The sequence below is a fragment of the Pituophis catenifer genome, unplaced genomic scaffold (assembly GCF_029215685.1).
Source record: "Pituophis catenifer annectens isolate HBS135680 unplaced genomic scaffold, rPitCat1.0.hap2 SCAF_1, whole genome shotgun sequence".
NCBI classification, from domain to species: Eukaryota; Metazoa; Chordata; class Lepidosauria; order Squamata; family Colubridae; genus Pituophis; species Pituophis catenifer.
Genome location: NW_027256881.1, coordinates 214,294,761 through 214,315,907, shown reverse-complemented (window position 1 = coordinate 214,315,907; position 21,147 = coordinate 214,294,761). Strand labels below are relative to the sequence as shown.

The 21,147-nt window shown below is 35.7% G+C and overlaps 1 protein-coding gene across 1 annotated transcript in view; it reads right to left on the bottom strand.

Annotated features, from left to right (window-relative positions):
• LRP1B (LDL receptor related protein 1B) overlaps nt 1-21,147 on the bottom strand; it is a 989,801-nt gene that overhangs the window by 375,983 nt on the left and 592,671 nt on the right. Inside the window, exon 7 of the mRNA XM_070957016.1 lies at nt 5,866-6,028. Within this exon, the coding sequence (XP_070813117.1) occupies nt 5,866-6,028 (163 nt within the window). The remainder of the gene's footprint in view (nt 1-5,865; nt 6,029-21,147) is intronic.

The window sequence follows — 21,147 nt, the reverse complement described above, 5'->3', positions numbered from 1 at the left end:
CAATTTATTTTCAGGCAAATAAAGTAAGGGAATGACAATATTATGCAAAAATACAAGATTTAACAGTAAAATCTTGTTCGTTCCAGATGACTGGAGTATTTCCATTATATTGACCCTAGGACAATCAGATTATGATCCATATTGTGTAAGGTTTCATTTTTTCATATATTCAGTATTGCTTCCATTATTGTACAAAAAGCGTATCACATCATACTTTGTCCTTTATTCATTTGAAATTTCTCATGATATAATAATACCATAGGAAGATGCCTTGGGATAACTAAGGCATTACATGCCTTACGATACTTTTACAATAATTCTGTTTTACAATAATTCTGTCAGACCATCAGAATCATTTTCAAACTTATTCTCAATTTATCATCAACATCACCAGCTTCAGTATTCTATTCTTTTCCCCAACCTCCCATCCCATTGATTTACTGGCTGTTTAAAAAAAACAACAACTGGGCATTTATTTGCAATGGGTGTTCGTTTTAAAATGGTCAATATTCAATTTATTAAGTGTGCAATGAAAATTATAGGGTGAAACATTTTCTGTTCAATGGCTTAATCTCTGTCAGAAGTGTTGAGGAGCCAGAAGGCAGGTGAAACAAAAATTATTTGCAAATTTGCCTTGCAAAATTCCACTGGAAAATTGGATTTAGTGTAGTTTTTTTGCTAATGAACTACAGATGAATGGGAATCAATTGATCCAGATGTTAAAGGTGACATTGTGAGATTGCAGGACATGTAGATCATGGGTCCTCAAACTATGGCCCGTGGGCCACATGTGGCCCGCTGAACCAATTAATCTGGCCCGCGGAGCACCACGAGATTGCCCCGCCCACATCACCCAACCCACCCTTCAGCAGACTGTAGGACTTGCCTTCGGGAGAGCTGCAGGCTGGAACCAAAAGGTAAGCTCAACAATTTTAGCCTGCAGAATGCTTGTGGAGGTGGGAGGGGGGGGTTAGAAGAGGCAAAAAAAAAGGCAAAAATGGCCCATTTTTGGACAAAAAACGAGCCACTTTTGCCTGGTTTTAGCCTGCAGAATGCTTCTGAAGGTGGGTGGGGGTTAGAAGAGGCAAAAAACAGGCAAAAATGGCCCATTTTTCACCTTCACTGCCTCCACAAGATAGAGAGAGAGAGACAGAAAGAGAGAGAGGGAGAAAAGAGAGGGAGAGAGAGAGACAGAAAGAGAAGAGGGAGGGAGGGAGAGAGAGAAGGAAAGAGACAGGGAAAGAGAAAGAAAGAATGAGAGAAAGGGGGAGAGAGAGAAAGAGAGGGGGAAGAGAGAGATAGAGGGAGAGAGAAAAAGACAGACAGACAGACGGAAAGAGAGAGGGCGAGAGAAGGAGAGGGAGAGAAGGAGAGAGTGGGAGAGAGACAGAGATACACAGAGAGAAAGAATGAAAGAGAGAGAAAGAGGGGGAGAGAGAGAGAAGGAGAGAGGGAGAGAGACAAAGAAAGAGACAGACAGACAGAGAGAGAGACAGAAAGAGAGAGGGAGAGAAAGAATGGAAGAGAGAGAAAGAGGAGGGAGAGAGGGAGAGAAGGAGAGAGAAAGAAAAAGAGAGAAAGAAGGAGAGAGGGGGAGAGAGACAAAGAAAGAGAGAGTCAGACAGAGGGAGGGAGAAAGAGAGAGAAAGAGAGAAGAAGAGAGAGAAAGAAATAGAAAAAGAGAGGGAGAGAGAGAAGGAAAGAGAGAGACAGATAGAGAGAGACAGAGAGAGATTTCTCAAGGTCCTTGGGGCTGAGAAGAATTGCAAAACTGAGTTTCCTGAAGTGGACTACTAGACTCCTAAACAACTGAAAAAACGATCTAGTAAAAAGAAAATGCAACCAAAAGAGCAACATGCAAACAAAAGCAAATAAAACACCCCCAGGAGCAAAACAAATTAAAGTTTAATTTCTGTGCATTGTTCAATGGACTGTTAAATTGGCCCACCCAGTCACATGACCTAGCCACGCCCACCTAGTTACATGACCACCTAGTCACGCCCTCCCAGCCGATCCAGGCCCCCAACAGTTTGAGGGACTGTGAATTGCCCCCCTGTTTAAAAAGTTTGAGGACCCCTGATGTAGATGATCCAGGACCAGCAAAACAACTGACGGTGTTAAGAGCATGTACTTGACCACAGATTACTAAATTTTCAACAGCCCTCCACTCTGTCACTATTGTTTGAGACAGTATTCAATGTAAAACTAGACAGCTATGTTTTCTTTGAAGATTTGAAACCTGTATAGATTAATTTTAAAATACTGCATTTTTTTGTACATAGAGAAATATTGGAAGCGTAGGGAAAAACATTAAGATAAATGTTCCACACAGTATTTTTTTTTAAAAAAATGTTCCGCATCACATTTTTCTTATATTTACAGACAGAATATTTTCTTAAATTCTACCAGGGAAACTTTGCTTATACATATATATATATAAAGGAACACTTCAACATCCTTTGAGAAATGAATCATTTAGAATTCATCAAACAAAATCCAAATACATCATGTAAACAAAAGAATTTGAAAAAGCTGGTGGATGATTTGAAAATTGTTGTTCTTTGTTAAGGGAATTACTAAACAAATCATCTTAAATATAACTTATACTAATTTCTTTAGGAACATCACTCCAGTCAGATCAAGTCGAGTTTACCATCTGTTGTTCTGCTCGAAAATTATATTATACAGCTTCCTTTACATGGTTTGCACACAAGCTGTTCTTGTCACAGCTAAGCCTATTGTGATGATTCATCTTAATATTCAATCAGAGGTTTAAAAAGAGTGACAAAAGTCCACATATGGATAACAAGCTGTTTCTCCAGTAAATATTTTGCTGTTTATTAAAGGCAATCTTATGGCATACAGCTGCTACAACCGTATTACAAAACAATGTAAACATAGATGAAATAGCTACTTCAAAATCCTCACCTCTTTCATTAAGCACCTGTTCATATTTAATGTAGTAAACTAATCATTATTAACATATCTATCTGGTAGTTATCAGGGTGATCAGATAATGAAACAACATTGCCTCTTTTCAAAACTTTCTATTTTTTTAAAAAAAAGAATATGCATATCTGTCTAATTATCTATTAGGTATGTTTTTTTTTTTTTTAAATGCCAGTACAATTTTTTAAACTGATGCTCTAGCAGATTGGGATGGTTATTTTAATACTGTTTATTCATTCATTAAGTCTTAGTCTTCCCATAAATAAAAGTTGGCAATGGATTTTCCCCCTTGTCTTTTAAGTGTAATCCCATTAGTTCTTTACTTGTGATAAACAAAAAGAGTCATGGTGATTTTCCTCTGACTACGGTTTACAAAACAACAACAACAACAACAACAACCACCCTATAAAACCTGAAGTATGGAAATACTCTTCAGAAGCATTAGGATGCTCCCAACAGGAGTTCCATATGACAATTTAATCCAAAACTACTTCATTTGCATCATTGTCTTTCAAACTTGGTAGCTTTAAGTTGTGTGGACTTCAATTCCCAAAATTTCCTAGGCAGTGGGCTGGCTGGAGAATTTTGGGAGTTGAAGTTCATACATCTTAAATTTATCAAGTTTGAAAGTCACAGATTTACAGAGAGATAAAATTTAATTGACATATAAAGCGGCCTATGTATTTTGGACAAATGGCAGTAAATATTCTGGGTTTTAGTCTGGAGTATGGGATGGAAGGCAGGGAAGGAAAGCAAAATTCTATTTTCTGCTTATCTGGAGAAAATCAGCAGGTCTAAGGATGACTTAATACAATGGAAGATGTGTGGACTTCAGTTCCTAGAATTCCCTAGCCCGCCATGCTGGCTGGGGAATTCTGGGAATTGAAGTCAGTGTATCTTAAAGTTGCTAAGGTTGAGAAACATTAACTTAACAGATCTGCTTTGTAGCTTCCCTCTCTTCTTGTGCCATATATTTTTGTATATTTCATATCAAAATGAAATAACAGAGGAACCAAGTAATTACTTTTCAAATTCTACTGCATTCTGAAATTTTTAGATTATTCTAAACCAAAATCAGTTATGGAGGCATATCTGAATAATATTTTATATCAGTGGCAGTTTGGTCTAGTGATTTAAGCACCCTCGCTCCCTTCTTAAGGGTCCGTAAAGGGGGCGTGCATAAGCGCACCAGCATGCCTACCGTCCTTGTCTTACTGTCCCCATTTATTTGTATTTACTTCCTTTGTTTATGTTTACATTCATACCTATACTTGTTATCTTGTACATGTTTGACAAACAAATAAATAAAATAAAAGGCTCCCACATGCTGGGGCAGACCAGGTGACGCGATAGAAAAACACTTTATATACATATACATATACATATACATATACATATACATATACATATACATATACACATACACATACACATACACATACACACATACACACATACATACATACATACATACATACATACATACATACGGTCAGGATAAAGAAAATCTAAAAATCTAAAGCAAGACTTTGCCAACCCATTAAGGTTGAATGTTTATTCATTGTTTAAATTAACACACACTTCCCAGAGTTTCCATATCCTGGTTGCAATACAATGTCCAGTGGTGGCCCTAAGAATGTCTGTGCATTTCTCCAATAAAACAATGTCTAATGTAAACATTTAATATTAGGACAATGGAAGGAAGTTCCATCTCATCATTTCTGTAACTATAATGGCTCTGTAATTTAAGCATGTTTTAAATCACTATAGCTCATGTCCAAAATAATGTCTTCCTTTTTTTTTTCTTCAAATCACAGCTAGAAAGACAACTTTCTTCTTCTCTATTGTATTAAGAACACACAAGCAGTTGTAAATCACATAATAGCAATAGGGATAGAAATAAATATTAGTTGTGGATTTCAGAAATGAAGGTAAGATATCTTACCAACCTTTATAGTCATACACAGCTGGAAACACCTGCAAACAGATCCCACTAATTTCACTGGTGCTTATTGTTAAGTAAATGTATGGCAGATAGCACTGCAGATCTCTTATATCCAGCAAGCAACCATGAACAGAGTTAAAAAAATGCATTTGTTTTTTCCTTACTTGCTCCTGTAAGGCTTAAGAATCACAGTATACTAGAAAAATAGCTGCCATACTTTACCTAAGATAAAAAGAAATGTGTCCAACAACTTAGTCATACTACTAGATTTTTTAAAATAAAGAAACCTGAACAAAATGTTTCTTCCCTAATATATATGATTCCCTAATATCATATATCATATTCTTTCAACATCACATGTCAAAACCAGATTTTCTGTGTAGCATAGAAAGATAACTTCTATTCAAAACAATAAACTTGTACTTTTTTTAGAAAGGGATCAATCTAACTCACGGGTGTCAAACTCACAGCGCCACATTGCCATCACATGACATATCGTGACATGTTTTCCCTTCATGGAGCTGGGGTAGGCGTTGCCTGCGTGTGATGCATCCAGCCTGTGGACTGCCACTTTGACACCCCTGATTTAACTGCTTACTCCTTTAGATATGGCCTGATAAATATTCTACCATACCTCTTTCTATTGTATTTTATATTAAAGGGTAGATAGTAGATAGGTAGATAGATGATAGATAGATATTAGATAGATAGATAGATAGATAGATAGATAGATAGATAGATAGATAGATGATAGATAGATAGATAGATAGATAGATAGATAGATAGACAGACAGACAGATAGATAGACAGATATTTTTTTGTTCAAATCAGTACAAATGTTATTTAATTTTTAAAAACAACTATTCTTTCCAAGTGAGAAATAATCACAATAGCCAATTATTTCTTTTCTTTTTCATATGGAAATACAAATATTATATTAAATAAATATTTTATAATTCTAAGTATCTTACCCCAAAGTAGGATCCACAGCAACTGCCATGGGATTATGAAGATCAAGATCAATCAGGGTAACACACACAGTTCCATTAAAGTTGCATACAAAGATTGTGTCACTGGTATGATCCACAAAGTAGAAGTTGCCCGTAAGCCAGTCAACTGCCATATGCCGTATATCTGTCATAGTGAAAGGAATATTAACTTAGTTATTACTTCAACATAACAAATAATTGAAATAATACTATCTGAATAGAACTATACATCTGAAAGAGTTGGTGCTATTAATTCTATGGGAATTACACAATATGCATAATAAACTAAGTAAAATTTAGTCAAACTGAAACGAATTTTTGTTTTTTTTTAAAATGTTATTAAGTTCTGGAGAATATTTGGTGCTCTCTGAGCTTGGTAGTTTGTTTGCTGATGTTTCATTACCCAACCACATGTTTATATGTAGTAATATATGTAAATATGTACTATATGTAGTAGCTTGCCCTGCCAGTTTTGATGGCATGTGGTTTTTTGTCTTTCAGTTCATTTCTTGGAAGTTGGGGGAAATTCAGATTAAAATATCCTATTGTAATAGAGGTAATAATATTACACTTTAAAAGGTGCAATGTTTCATAGTAATAGTATTAGTAATTACGACTTTTCCATCACATATTTTCACAAAGGAAGAACTATGCGAGTCTGATCATAAGAGTGAATTATGCTGTAAGTGATAAGAATCACAAACACCTGTAATAAATTCATAGATAATATGCTTGCATAATTTTTTAAAAAATATTTTGGTAAAATTATACTTTTCAATATATAAAAAAAGCCCTGCAATTCTAGTCTTAAGGTATAGTAAAAAGAAAAAGATTATATTTTTTTCTCATAAAATTCAGCTATTGCTGCTTATCATTAAGAGTTTACATTTAAACAAGGATTATTTTGTTATGTAGGAGACATAGACCAACAAAGACACATGAAATGGTTTACTTCAACATGTCAGCTAAAAAATAGAAGCAAGTAATGGAAAAGAAAAGCTTCACAAATCCTTGAAGAATTACAATTATGAATAGTCAATGCAGAACATTATGGAATGACAGAATAAGAAAGGTTTCTGGCCAGAAACAAGATCTTCACATAGCATGCAGTTAAACTACGGATTTTACTGCATGAAGAGTTAAAAGAAAAACTTGAAGGAAAACTCATTAATTGACTACCAATAATTCCATAAATGCATTACATTGATAGATACAGGAAACATCTACTTAGGCAAAAGATAAACTGAACTACCTTTCACTCAGAAAAAGAGACATATTGTAAAATAAGTCAATCTTACAACATGATTGGGAATCTACTTAGATGTTTCCTTTTCTTGATCCATTTTATTCTGCTGTTTTCTTTTTTATTTCTTTATTAAATTTATATGTCACTCATCTCACCATTGGGCCATTCTAGGCAACTTATAACAAACTAAAAAGAATATAAAAACTGAGATATTAAAATAATAGATATTAACATTAAAATTTAAAAGATGGCTAAGGAAGGAAGCAAAATACAAATGGGGTGGATTTAGAATCTCAATCTCAATCTCTCATTCTACTAATTCCTAGCGTATAGAAAGAATCAGCCTAGAAATAAGGAGAAATTTCAGTGGGAACAATCAATCGGTGGAACAACTTGCCTCCAGACATTGTGGATGCCTCAACACTGGTTTTTAAGAAGAGATTGGACAACCACTTGAGCAGGGGGTTGGACTAGAAAACCTCCAAGGTCCCTTCCAACTATGTTATTCTGTATTTAATAGTCCTAGCAAATATAACCTATGTAAGCCATTTTTCAATTATTTGCCCTTAATTGTATATAGGAATTAACTACATTGATGTATTGTACATAACATGCAACATGCAATTTAAAATTACTCTACTTTGAGAAAAGAAGTTAAAATGCAGGAAGATTTACAAACTAAGCACATGTTGAAGTACCTGTCAAATCTAAACATGAAGGTTCTAATTTATGGATTTATTGCTAAAACCTATGCACAGGAATCTTCTCAGGCTAATGGATTCCACCTAGACAGAACTAGATAAAGGCCAATGGCATTCAAGGGACTTTGTTCTTTTGTGACTATGTAACAATACTAAACTGATGCCTCATTTAAATCTTCCCTTGGCTCTGCCAGTCTCTCTCATACAGTACCAAAAAAGTGAAAAAATTAGTAAACAATAATTATTGCATATTGAATCATAACCATATCTGGGTTGCAAAAATCTAAACAACTACTATATAATAGCAAAGAGATTCCAGAAATTTTACCATATTATTGCCATTTGGAATCCAAGATGTAATTTCCCTAATTGTGCCAATAGTCAACCAACATTATTATTTTATTTTTTTCATATTGCTTTGATGAACAAACAAACAAATACATAAGAAGCTGTAGCTCTACTCTAAGGATGACCATTGATAATGGCCCTTTGTAATATGCCTGATATGGTATATTATTCACAGCTTTCAATCTTTTCATAAACTTTCATCCTGCTCCCACCTTCTTCCTTTTAATTCAGAATCAGTATTTTGACCTTTGCCTGATTGATTGATTGATTGATTGATTGATGATTGATATGACTGTCCATATCAGCAACTGATGTTGGGCAGCATACAAAAGCTGAAACCTAAATATCATGAAATAATAAACCATTAAATAACCAACGTCTAGGATCCAGGAAAAACACCGGCAACAACACATCAACAACCACTTAATCAGCATAGATGCTTAATGTCCCAGACCAAATGCTTAGAGGAACAACCTGGGGAATAGCCAGGTTTTAAGTGCCTTACAAAAAGCTAATGTGATGGGGCCCTCTGATCCCAGAGGAATATTTTGAACCCTAGGTAAGTACATATAACATATAGATTATAATAAAATATATTTAATGGTAATTTATCTCCCCATTACAACCAACATTTTTAAGCCTCCTTTCTATCTTAGAAATTTCTGTAAGATTAAGCAAATGGGGGGGCGGGATATCTGTCACACAAGAGAAATATGTGCAGGGATGAAGACAGTCAACTAACAAAGTTCTAGAACAGGATTCAGCCTACAAGCCAAACCTGGTTCACTTTCTGTGTTTATATGGCCCTCTTCAGCTGAGCTCCTAGGACCGTGATGGTGAACCTATGGCACACGTGCTGGAAGTGGTATGCAGAGCCATCTCTCCGGACATGCCAGCCATCGCCCATTGCTCTATGTGCGCACCGGCCAGCTGGTCTTTGTGCGCGTGGGAGTGCCAGAAATTAGAAGAGCAGCTCCCTGGCGCACATGCGCACGCTGGAAGCTGAGCTTCCAGTTTCCGGTGTGTGCATGCATTCTGGCCAGCTGGTTTTTGCGTGCGCATGCGCGCCCAAAGCTGAAAAGGTGATCAGTGCACATGCGCACACCAAAAACCGGAAGCTCAGCTTCCTGGCATGTGCATGTGCACCAAGAAACAGCTCTTCTGGTTTCTGGCACTTCCAGCATGCGCGCCAGGGAGCTGCTCTTCCGGTTTCTGGTGCTCTCCCATGTGCGCGCGCTCCTGTTTTGGCACTCAGTGCCGAAAAGGTTCACCAAAACTGTCCTAGGATGAGGGGCAGGGCTGAGGGGCAGGAGCAGGGAATCCTGGATAGCAGCAGCCTACCAATATCCTCTTTGCTGGTGGATGGGCACTGTCAAATGGCGGCCATGCTTCTTGAACTGCAAAACTGCTAGCTATGCCTTTAGAAGCAGAAGTCAGACAGGATCTGGCTGTTGAGAAAAAATCCTGTTCGAGATAGTGCCAAGGAGTTATTCCAGCCAGCTGTGAATCCAAAGGTAGTAAGCATTATAAGAAAGGTTAATTTAGAAGAGTGGCTGTGGCCCTAGTAGAGCTTGAAATACCTAGGGGAATAGTTCAGGCACTGAGTCCAACCATGCTACTTTATAAAAATCCTAACCTCTGTCTCCTTCCCAGATTCAGCTAATGCTCATCATCGTTTTGACTCCCGAGAGATGATTTCTACCAAAAACTCCATCCTGAGATCTGTGCTTTCCTAGTGTTCAGCATATGGTTACACCTCTCGATGGTGATGGCATTGCTTATACCTCAGAGGCTGAGCATCAGAGATTGGAGCCAAAGAATTCAGAGGGATCATGGAGACAGGTTCTGTTTCAGCCTCTGTTTTGTGACCTCAGCTCTAGGTCACAATAGGCAAATCCTGTTCTGAGGGAGAACCCAGAGCAGTTATGACAGAGTGGGAAAGGATACAATGACCAAGAGCCAGTTTGGCCTAATGGTTAAAACCTCAAGCTAGAAATCAGGAAACCGTGAGTTCTAGTACCAGCTTAGTCAAGAAAGCCAACTGGATGCTTTTGGGCCAATCATTCTCTCTCAGCCCAACCCATTTCACAGGGTTGTTGTTGTAGGGAAAACAGGAGAAGGAAGGAGTATTAGATATGTTTGCCACCTTGAGTTATTTGTAAAAATAATAGGTGAGATATACAATAAATCAAATGAGATAAAAAAATAAACAAATACCAGATACATATTCCAATAGATCATGCTAAATTTGAAGTTATCATTATTAAATGGAAGCGAGTAACTGCTGCTTATAAGAAGCTGGTTTCTTTAAGTATGTATAATATGTTATGAAGAGATTACATATTCTATGTTAACAGTGACTGGGAGATGAATAGGAGAAGCAAGGCAGAAATTTTCTTTTATAACCAAATAGTAATTCTGAGGGTAAAGCACTTTTCCCCATTGAAGGTCAGTTGGATTCTGCTCTTACTACATATTTCTGTTTATGCCCTCATTGTTGCATCTGTTGTGTGCTGATACACTGAAGAAGAGGGATAAGGAGAGGGGGGGAAATGGAGATAGTTGGGGTGTTGTAGTCAAAACAAAATACTTTCTCTTGGGAACCAAGGACATTCCTGCAGGTGCTTGGAAGGAGGGGACTGGAGTCACTTAGCAACTGGATAGTATCCTGATTGGACCATGTGAATGATTGTTTTGAGAAAGTGACAAACGTTTACTTTTAATTAGGTGAAAACTGCGGGAAGAATCAAAGTTGGTTTTCACAAGCCTGTGCCAAAGACATATTCAAAAAAACCTGTTCTTTGAGGAATTTGCCTGCTTCAGAGTTTTGTTTGCAATGGGTATGTTACTTGGAACCCTGACACACACGTGACTAAGAAGCATAAGATGGGTAGCAAAAGTTCTCCTCTTGCTCATATAAATAAGGGGAGTGGCTTACAACAGAATAATCAGCTACCTCCTGAGATGTAATCCAAGTGCCTCTTCTATAGAAATAATTTTTGCACCATTTACTGGATTGGGATCATTTTCAAAATCATATTTTCTTTTGTCATCCTTTATTCCCTCTTACCAAATTTGGTCTTGATCTATTTTTGCAGTGTTATCCTGATGCTGGGCAGACATCTACACAGATAGTCAAAAGTCCCTTTATGTAATTTATTTCCAATCTTCCATTGCATTGGAAGAAATAAAAAGGAGAACTAATATGACTTACAAAATAGTTCATTGAATAATATATTATATGGTTATATATTTGCGGCATTTTAGCACTACATTAATTCAGTACTCTTTAATTAATGTAATAAAGTTCTGATAAATTACCAAATTTTCCCTTTCCCTAAAAACCATATTTTATACTTTCCTAAGTATAATTATCAACCATAACAACAACCCTACTTAACTAGTAGATGCATTTTTAATGAATAAGGCATTTAATTTCTGTACTATTTTTGCTGAACAAATAAACAGAATTTCTTTGAATTTTATAACCAAATTATTGCTCGGCAAGTTGATTATAATACTAATGCTTCCTTTTAAATTCCCCCTGTTTTGGCTCCCTGGTAATTCAACTACATCTCCGAACCAACTACTAAAAACCCTACGTTGCATTTTAGACCCTATGTGGCAATATCTAATTTAGAGGCAAATTATGTACAGACTAATTAGCCTGTATCTTAAAATGTTATTAAGAACATTTTAACACTGCTTTTGTTGTCCCTGGCTGAAATATCAAATTGTATTTCCTAACACGTAAATTAAATCCACTTAAACTTGCAGAGCCTTATTCAACACTGTTTGGATGTGATATTCATTTTGCCCATTAAATGCTGGAAATTGCCTAGGAATTACAAATAATACAGATTAACAACCGGTGTCCTAAACAGCTGTTGTCCCTTGCACTTTATTTTGCTGGGTGTCTGAGTCAGTTTAATGTCAGGGTTCCAAGTAACATACCCACAACAAACAAAACTCTGAGGCAGGTAGATTCCTCAAAGAATAGTTTTATTTGATATGTCCTATTGACACAGCCTAGTGAAAATCGATTCTGAAGGTTCCCACGGTTTTCACCTAATTAAAAGTAAAAGTTTTCCCCCTCCCCAAATAATCAATCACATGGTCCAATCAAGGCACTGTCTGGTTGCCTGGCAACATTACTACTCCTTCCTCTGACCAGGTATGAGAACGTCCTTGGTTCCCAAGAGAAAGTATTTTATTTTGGCTACAAAACCCCAGCTATCTCTAATCCCACCTCCCTATCCCTCAGCTCCAGTGTGGCAACACAGAAGCTCCAAGATGGCTTTGGTCAGGTCAGCTTCAGAGTTGACATCGGGTTTATAAGCTGCTCCACTCAGAACAAACTTTAACATTATCTAAACTTTTTTTCCCTCAGAGCTTAAATCTCAGTCCAGAAATAGACATATTTGGAGGGTATTCAAAATTGTGGTATTTTAAGATGTAACAAACAATTAAAATATGAATTTTAATAACTACACCTGTTTTCAGCCATTAATTAAAACAACTATAGCTGTAATTATTACATTTTAATGAAAATTGACTTTTTGATTGATTGGAAGCAGGAGGCACAAAGATACCTCATCTTGGCTATTGGCAGATATGATTCTCTCTGTCATAATAGATCATCAGTTATTTTCCAGATCACAACACTTAATTTGATGCAAGAGACTTTTATCTCCTGAGATTTGACACAGGGACACATTTTGCTCCTTAACTTCCATCCCTCAATAGAAAAAAAATAGGATATAAAGGAGAGTTTAGGTATTTTAAACTTCTACACGAGCTAAGACACCATTTTAAATTAACTGCTCTAATCAAAGAAAATAATACATCCAACTTTGTTTCTACTTGGAAAGCATTACTGGACTTTGTTCTTTAGAAAAATAAGAGAAAACTTTGGGTTATGCTGATTAGATGAGTTTGTTGTTGTAGAATTGGCTATTACATGATAAGTATGTAAAAATAAAAAGTTGAGGCTGTGCTATTTTATTCTACTGGGTTAAAAAGAATCAAAAGGCAATGCTTTTCTTTCTTTTTTACCCTTTACCCATTTTCCCACTTTTCATTTCTATTTTATATTTTGATAAGCTGTATAAAAATAATTTAAAAATGAAAAAAGACCTAAGACCATTTTACCTTTACAAACACAGACACACAAACACACACAAGCACACACACACAAGGAGGGAGGGAGGGGGGGGAGGGAGGGAGGGAGGGAGAGAGAGAGAGGGGGGGACCCTGTTTTAGAAGGCTACATTTTTAAGCTGGAAGGTTGGACTAATGTTTTACTTTCTCTTTTGATTCCAACTTCCTCATGGACCCCTAAGAATTATTCTCCGGTATCAGATGAGCTGATGAACTATAGAAAACTAAGACCAAAATTTATCTCTCTTCCATTATAACCTATTTTACAAGTCTGCATGTGTTTTTGTATGCATGACAATGGAGCAGTAAATGAAAAGGCAAATGAAAAGAGTAAGTTTAGGCCAGGATAACGTCTACTTTCCCTTTCGTTCTACTTTCCAATTAGTAACAACACTGTGAATAAAATGTCAACTAATAGTAGAAAGAAAAGAAATCTCAGACACTTTTCCCTATACATGCTTGGTCCCCACATATCTCCTTATTTTCATGAAGTAACCATCCATCCATCCAACCAACCAGTCAACCAAGGCCTTCATAGCATTTCAAAGTGTTCTTAAAAGCCTCTGTGGAAACAAGTCCACATGCCTCTGGAATGAGGTTAACTTTGAGATTCAGGATTCCCACCCTACTGGGATTTTTAAAGGCTTTAAAAGACTTGGTTCTTTGCCCAGGGCTTTGGAGAGGATGGTTGATGCCCTTTTCTCATCTTCTCTCCTCCCACGGTTTGTTTGTTTGCTTTCAATCATTGTTCTTTTGTGCTATTTTTGAATTGTTCTTTGTTTTAAATGCTTTGACAATTGTAAACTGCCCAGAGGTCCCAGGAATTAAATTACTATTGATCACACACTCAGCCAGATGTCTAGGATGGATTTGGCATTTTTGTCCACCTATCAAGTCTTTCCCAAGTATCTGGGATAGCTAGATGTTGTTTGATTCATTATTATGGTTAGTTGCTCAGTTAGCTAAATGATTTAGACTGGGGGTGTCAAATTCACGGTGTCAGGTCGTCACATGACATATTGTGACTTTTCCCCCTTTGCTAAAATGAGGGTGGGTGTGGCCAGCACATGATGCCTCCGGCCTGCAGACCACAAGTTTGACACCCCTGGTTTAGACTGTTTAGATATTTATTATTATTACTATATACACAAAAATGTAAAATCACAGCTGCAGTCAAATAAAGCATTCAGTTTCTTTCTTTTTTTAAAAAATGTTTTGGTTGTAAGCCATTGCCAGGTTTTATCTTTATCCACTTTTCTCTCGATACTTTGTACAAAAATGGCCATATAATGATTTTCCTTGCCAACATTTTTTTTTGTCTTTCTATTACATTACTGTCTTTTACATCAGGCAATTTCTTCTTCAACAGTTTGTTTGACTTGTAATAAACTCCATTTCTGCACGGCAGGTGTAATCAATCAATATCACTATGGGAATATAATGCATACTGAACAATCATCCATTTTCTTGCTTTTATATTGTTTTTCAACCTGTTCTTCTTCTATCCAGTTAAGAACTCCATTTCATATCACAGGTATGGTCCAGGTATTGATGGCTTTGATGGTGTTTCTACTGTTCAATTTTGTTTTCAGAGAGTTTCTCATTATTTAGATGTATTCTTTACTCCAGGGGTGAAATCTAAATTTTTTTGCTACTGGTTCTGTGGGTGTGGCTTGGTGGTAAGGTGACTGGGAGGGTGTGGCTTGTTGATCAGGTGGGCGTGACCAAGTCAATGTCACTTCTTTGCCCTTTTTTAACCTACAAAACACAACACAACACAACTGGCTCACCCACAATATTAAAGCAGCTGTGCTAGACCCAAAATGGCCCCTGCAACAAGCAGGACCTCACAGAGCCACAAAAAGCCCAAAAAAAGAACTTTCACACTTTACACACACAAAGTTCAACATACAGCTTTGTGAGATTTTGTGTGTTTGTGTAGTTAGAGTGAAACACTACAGAAACACACTAAATCTCAGAAAGCTGCACAAATATTATTTTATTTTTATTTATTTTTATTTTTATATAAAAGCAGCTAAATTTAAAACTTTCTAAACTTTAAATGGCTAGATCTAAAAAAAGAACAACTAAAAAAACCCCAATTAACTATTTTTTTAAAGCTCCCAAAGGGGGGAAAAACTTACCCAATAGAACAGGGGTCTCCAACCTTGGCAACTTTAAGACTTGTAGACTTCAACTCCCAGAATTCCTCAGCCAGCTTTGCTTTGTTGGCTGAGGAATTCTGAGAGTTGAAGTCCACAACTCCCTGCCTGCTTGACTGCAGGCAGGGAGATTCAGTTGCTTGCTAATGCAATGGATTGCAGGGATTACAGCAAGGTGTTGCGACCAGCAGCTAAGGTAAACAAGCTGAGGGGAGGAGGGGGAGGGATTTTTGCTACCGATTAGCAGGCAACTCAGCTGGGATCGTCAGAGCCATTTAAAAGAGAAAAAAAGGCTCTGATGATCGCGCGGCTCAGCTGGGCATGGGGGGCGGGGCAGGGATTTTTGCTACTGGTTCTCCGAACTGCCCACTGCCATCGCTACCTACTCACCCGAGCTGGTCTGAACCGGGAGCATTTCACCCCTGCTTTACTCATCACATTATTAATTTGTCCATGCTTGATGTTATCCAAATGTAAAATGCCCAGATACTTGTAAGCATCATTCTGATGGCTTCTAATGATTTGCCTATTTGGCATTTCAGTTTCATTACTGTTTGTGATTTTATGCTGCTACGGTACCACATTTCTCTAGGCAAATTCCTGTGCTAAAAAATTCTTACAGTGTTTACCAATATATGGATTTCGATTTCTGATTTTCCATAAAGCTTCAGATCATCCACATAAATGTGAAATTTTAGTAGCATTTTAGACAAGATTTGTTTTAACACTGTAGGTAAGCATGTTATCGGCCTACAGTTTCGTTGTGTTATTCCTTTCATAGATCTTTTTGAATCAGATACGTTTTGCCGGTTATTAATTAGTCACTGATGTTTTTTTTTTGTGTGTGTGTTATTGTTATCAGTGCTATACAACAGAGAAAAAAGTTTCATATACAGTATACCCCCTCTATGGGAAAAAGTTTGGTCTCAGGAGGCAGGTAAATGAACCAACTGTTGCCAAAGATATGCGTTCAAAAAGTTCAAAAAAAAAAAAAAACAGTTCAAAAACAGGGCTGTGAAAATATTTACAGACCCCTCACATCCTGGACATAAACTGTTTCAATTGCTACCTTCAAAAGGACACTATAGAGCACTGCACACCAGAACAACTAGACACAAAAACAGTTTTTTCTGAATGCCATCACTCTGCTAAACAAATAATTCCCTCAACACTGTCAAACTAGTTACTAAGTCTGCATTACTTTTAATCTTCTCATCGTTCCTATCACCCATCTCCTCCCACTTACGACTGTATGACTGTAAACTTGTTGCTGGTATCCTTATGATTTATATTGAGTATTTCCCTATGACTATCATTAAGTGTTGTACCTTATGATTCTTGACAAATGTATCTTTTCTTTTATGCATACCAAGAGTGTATGCACCAAGACAAATTCCTTATGTGTCTAATCACACTTGGCCAATAAAGAATTCTATTCTATTCTATTCTATTCTATTCTATTCTATTCTATTCTATTCTATTCTATTCTATTCCATTCCATTCCATTCCATTCCATTCCATTCCATTCCATTCCATTCCATTCCATTCTATTTCCATGTGATCTAGCATGACAAACTTTGAAGAAGACATTGCCTTATGAGTTATATACAGATATAAGTTATTCAGAATTTAAAAGCAGTAATTTATATTATACTTATCTGTATCCTTTCTAAAGATTTCAGAGTGAGTATAACATGATTTTTGCATGGTAAAGCAATTGGTTTATCAGTTATCCCTCTATTAGCAAAATAAGCAGCCCTCTATATAATTTTTAATCAGAACAGGAAACTAAGTTTCTTATTTATATATATATATATATGCACATAAAAGCCTACGAAAAAGAAAAAAGACACATTGTTCCTTTACAGGGAGGATATTTGAGAAGTGGGTGTGGCTCATTGACGAAGCCTTATAAGGCAGAAATAGCTATCTGAGTCTCCCAGAGAGCAACACAGAGTTGCAGTTTGTCAGTAAAAAAAAAAAAAGGCCCAGAAACTTGTGAATGAGATTTCACAAAACCAGGGCTGCAGAACAACCTAGTTTACGTAGGTAAAACCTGGCTAGAAAGAATATGCATATATATATATATATATATATATATATATATATATATATATATATATATATATACATACATACATACATACATACATATATATATATATATATATATATATATATATATATATATATATATATATATATCAACTGTCTCAGTTGCCAAAGCAAACAATCCATTACAGACTGAACAGAATATTAAATTAATGGCAATTATCAAGGGAAATATAGTTCTAATGATTTGAAATGTTGGCAGATCTTATACCATTCAAGAAGATTCATATCAGTCCTTGTGAAATTGCTTCATATTGGCAAGGGAACTGTGAATTTTCTTTTCACTTTCCTATTGAGCTGAAGATGAGCTACTGACTAGCAGCTTTCTTTTCCCAGAACACAGAATAATATTTACAGCTCTGTTGTCAACAAAAATATATATTTCATTCCATCTGACTTATCATCTGTTTAGGTTTGTCTGCATAAATTTCATCTTGAAAATGTATTCAGGTAAATACTTGGCATAACTACAGTTAAACGTATCACAGAACTCACTTAGGAACAATATGCTCCTGCTTTTGACTGGATTCTTCCAGGGAATATTTGCACTGAATTCTTTATTTTCTTCCCAGCATTTTCCTGCAAATGCAGGATCTGCTATTTTTTCTGGATCAGCTGAGAATGAATCCATTGATTGTGATTCTCTCTGAAAAGTTGTTTGCCCTAATAGTAAAATCGCTAAATGATTGTACATAGTTCATAAACAATGCATATGGATTACCAACAAGTTATATTCCACAGGATACTGCTATGAATGGCAAGAAACCATCATGAGTAGCAAATCTGTGAGGAGACAAAAAAACCCAACCCAACCCAAACCAAACAAGAACAAAACCCATTCAGATAGACACTTTGTTTACATCAGAGGCACATAGCTTCAAGCCAGATTCCAACTTTCTGGAAGGCTGCAGCAGGTCAACCTAGGATGAAATATTATAGGAGGGACATTTTTGGATTACTTTAACCCCAACTCTACCACAACTGGGAAGAGGGAAACCTTCCAAAATACAACATTCTGCTGATCAATTTTGAGCATGTTGAATTCTCTGGTGCATATATTACATGATTTTATCAATTTTCCCTTTGCTTCTAATTTATATACACATATATAGAATGTGTCAGGATCAATATTCATACATGGACATCTTTAAAGAGAGGACAGTTCTCTTCTATAATCAATGTTGGTGCATCTATCATTTCTATAATCCCCTTTTTGAAATTTGGTAATCAGAGCTATAGGCAATAATCTACACAAGGTAGCTTCACTGACTGTATAAAGACATTATATAGTGTCAATTTTATTGTTCTTTCCTAGTGAATTTTTTTTCATTGATGTATATTATTCAATGAACTCTAGCCATTTATTTATAAAACTTTTTTTTTTTACAGAAATAAGCCTCTTACTGTTTATATTGATCACTGAAGTTACATAAAAGAGGTTATATTGTGTGTTTACTCAAAGACTTAATTTTCTACCTAGTTCCATATTATCACCATTAGCCACTCTTCCATCTTGTTTTAGACGGCTAAAACATATTTACTGAAACATTGTACAGTTTCTGTAGTGGTCTTCCTTCCCTCCCCTTCCAGTTTCCACATTCTATCCAATTATCTTAAGAACCCAGAAACCTTTTATTTAGGAAGATTTATTATCTTCCTAAATGGAAAAAAATATCTAAATACTATTACTGTTCTACTTATATTTTGTGCTACATACATACCCATGAACACAAACAAAAAAGATAATAGAAGAAAAGTAGATTAAACATTGCAGTTTTTTTACATTATTGCCCTGACCTTGGGCCAGGAAGGAATTGAAAAGAAACAATTCCAAGTTAAGTGAACTCTAATAGAAAATTAAGACATGCACATTCTAGGTTTTTTCCCTATTTTATGCATTTTAAAGTTTTGTCAGTGATGAATATTTTTGAGATAATGCATGCCATGTATTTAAACCTGACATATTATTCATTCATTTTGATTCTTTTCATTCTATTCATTCATTTGTTCGTTCATTCATTCATTCATTCATTCATTCATTCATTTTCATTATTTTCATTCATCTTCATTATTTTCATTTGTTCATTCAACCATTTTCATTATTTTCATTATTTTCATTCATTCATTCATTCATTCATTCATTCATTCATTCATTCATTCGCTGACTTCTTTGCCACCATGCTTAGGCCAGATCCAAAGAAAAAGATTCATATATCTCACTTAAACTTTGCATTTGGTTGATGGTACTTCCAAATGATTGCAAATTTGTATTAGACTAGACAGCCCATGAACACCAATTGGTCATTTCAGAGATATTTCCTTAGCAGATTCCTCAATGCCTTCAACAATGTCAGAGCTTCTAATATACTGCCTTCCCTGGAAAAGTTGGAATAAATTCAGGGATATATCTGCCTTGAAAATAGTCCATGTTGGACTGTGTAGTACATTCAAACATTAGCAGAATAAATCTTTTGTGACATTTTGTATTATGTCATAAACTATTTTATGCCAATTTTAATTCCACAGGAGTCATGAGTTCTGAATTTTGGACACATTCTCTAAGTTAGCCCATTTGAGGTACTTTGCCCTATGATATACTATTTCACCTAGTGAAAGGTTACAGGAACAAGAGTTTTAGTAGCATATTGATAGACTATATACTTGTTTGATGTATAGGCTGAATAATAAATGCAGTTTTATAGAGATACATTTTGTAATGATGCGTTCAAAAAGCAATCTTTACATCTGTGTAGATGGTAAATCAAAATTGGCTATTTATTTCAAAGAAGTAATCTGTTAAACTAAAGCATAATTTAGCACCAATAAATGTATTATGAAATACCCAGCATTTGATGAACTACATTATGGAAGGAACTATATGTAATGATTATATTAACCTATGATATTTGAATTGTTCATGTAATTTTCTCTCCATTTTCCTTCCCATTGTACTTCATATTTGCTTTTTTGCTGCATCATAATTGAAGGGCAAAGTGGACGATGGAAATCTAAATTCTGTCCCTCAGAGTTAATAAATGTTATAAATATTTTATATATTATACACTATTTTAATAATATTTTACTACTATCTCATGAAGATCATAAGCAATAACCAATTAACATTTTAAAGATGTGTATAATATTTTAATAAAGTATAGATTTATTTTCTGGTGAAAAGTTATTAAAGAAATGACTTTGAGAAAAGGTAGAATGTGTATTTTAATTTTGTGACTCCAGGTCCTCAGCTCGACTTCCTCAAGGATCATTAAAATTATCATTATAGTATTTTAAATCTTTCTCTTTCTCTCTGTCTTAAGTTTTATTCTACCAGACCAGATGGGGCTAAGCAAACAAGATTCCCGCCCCATTTGAAATTTGATTTTGAAACCCATTTTCCAGTATAAAATGTCATGTTTAAAGTATCCACTGTCCCTAAAATCATACATGTTGAAAAAAATAATGAGCAAACCACTCAATTGTTAAATATGAATAGAATTACACTAGATGAGATTGGCAATTACTACACCATTAAGAA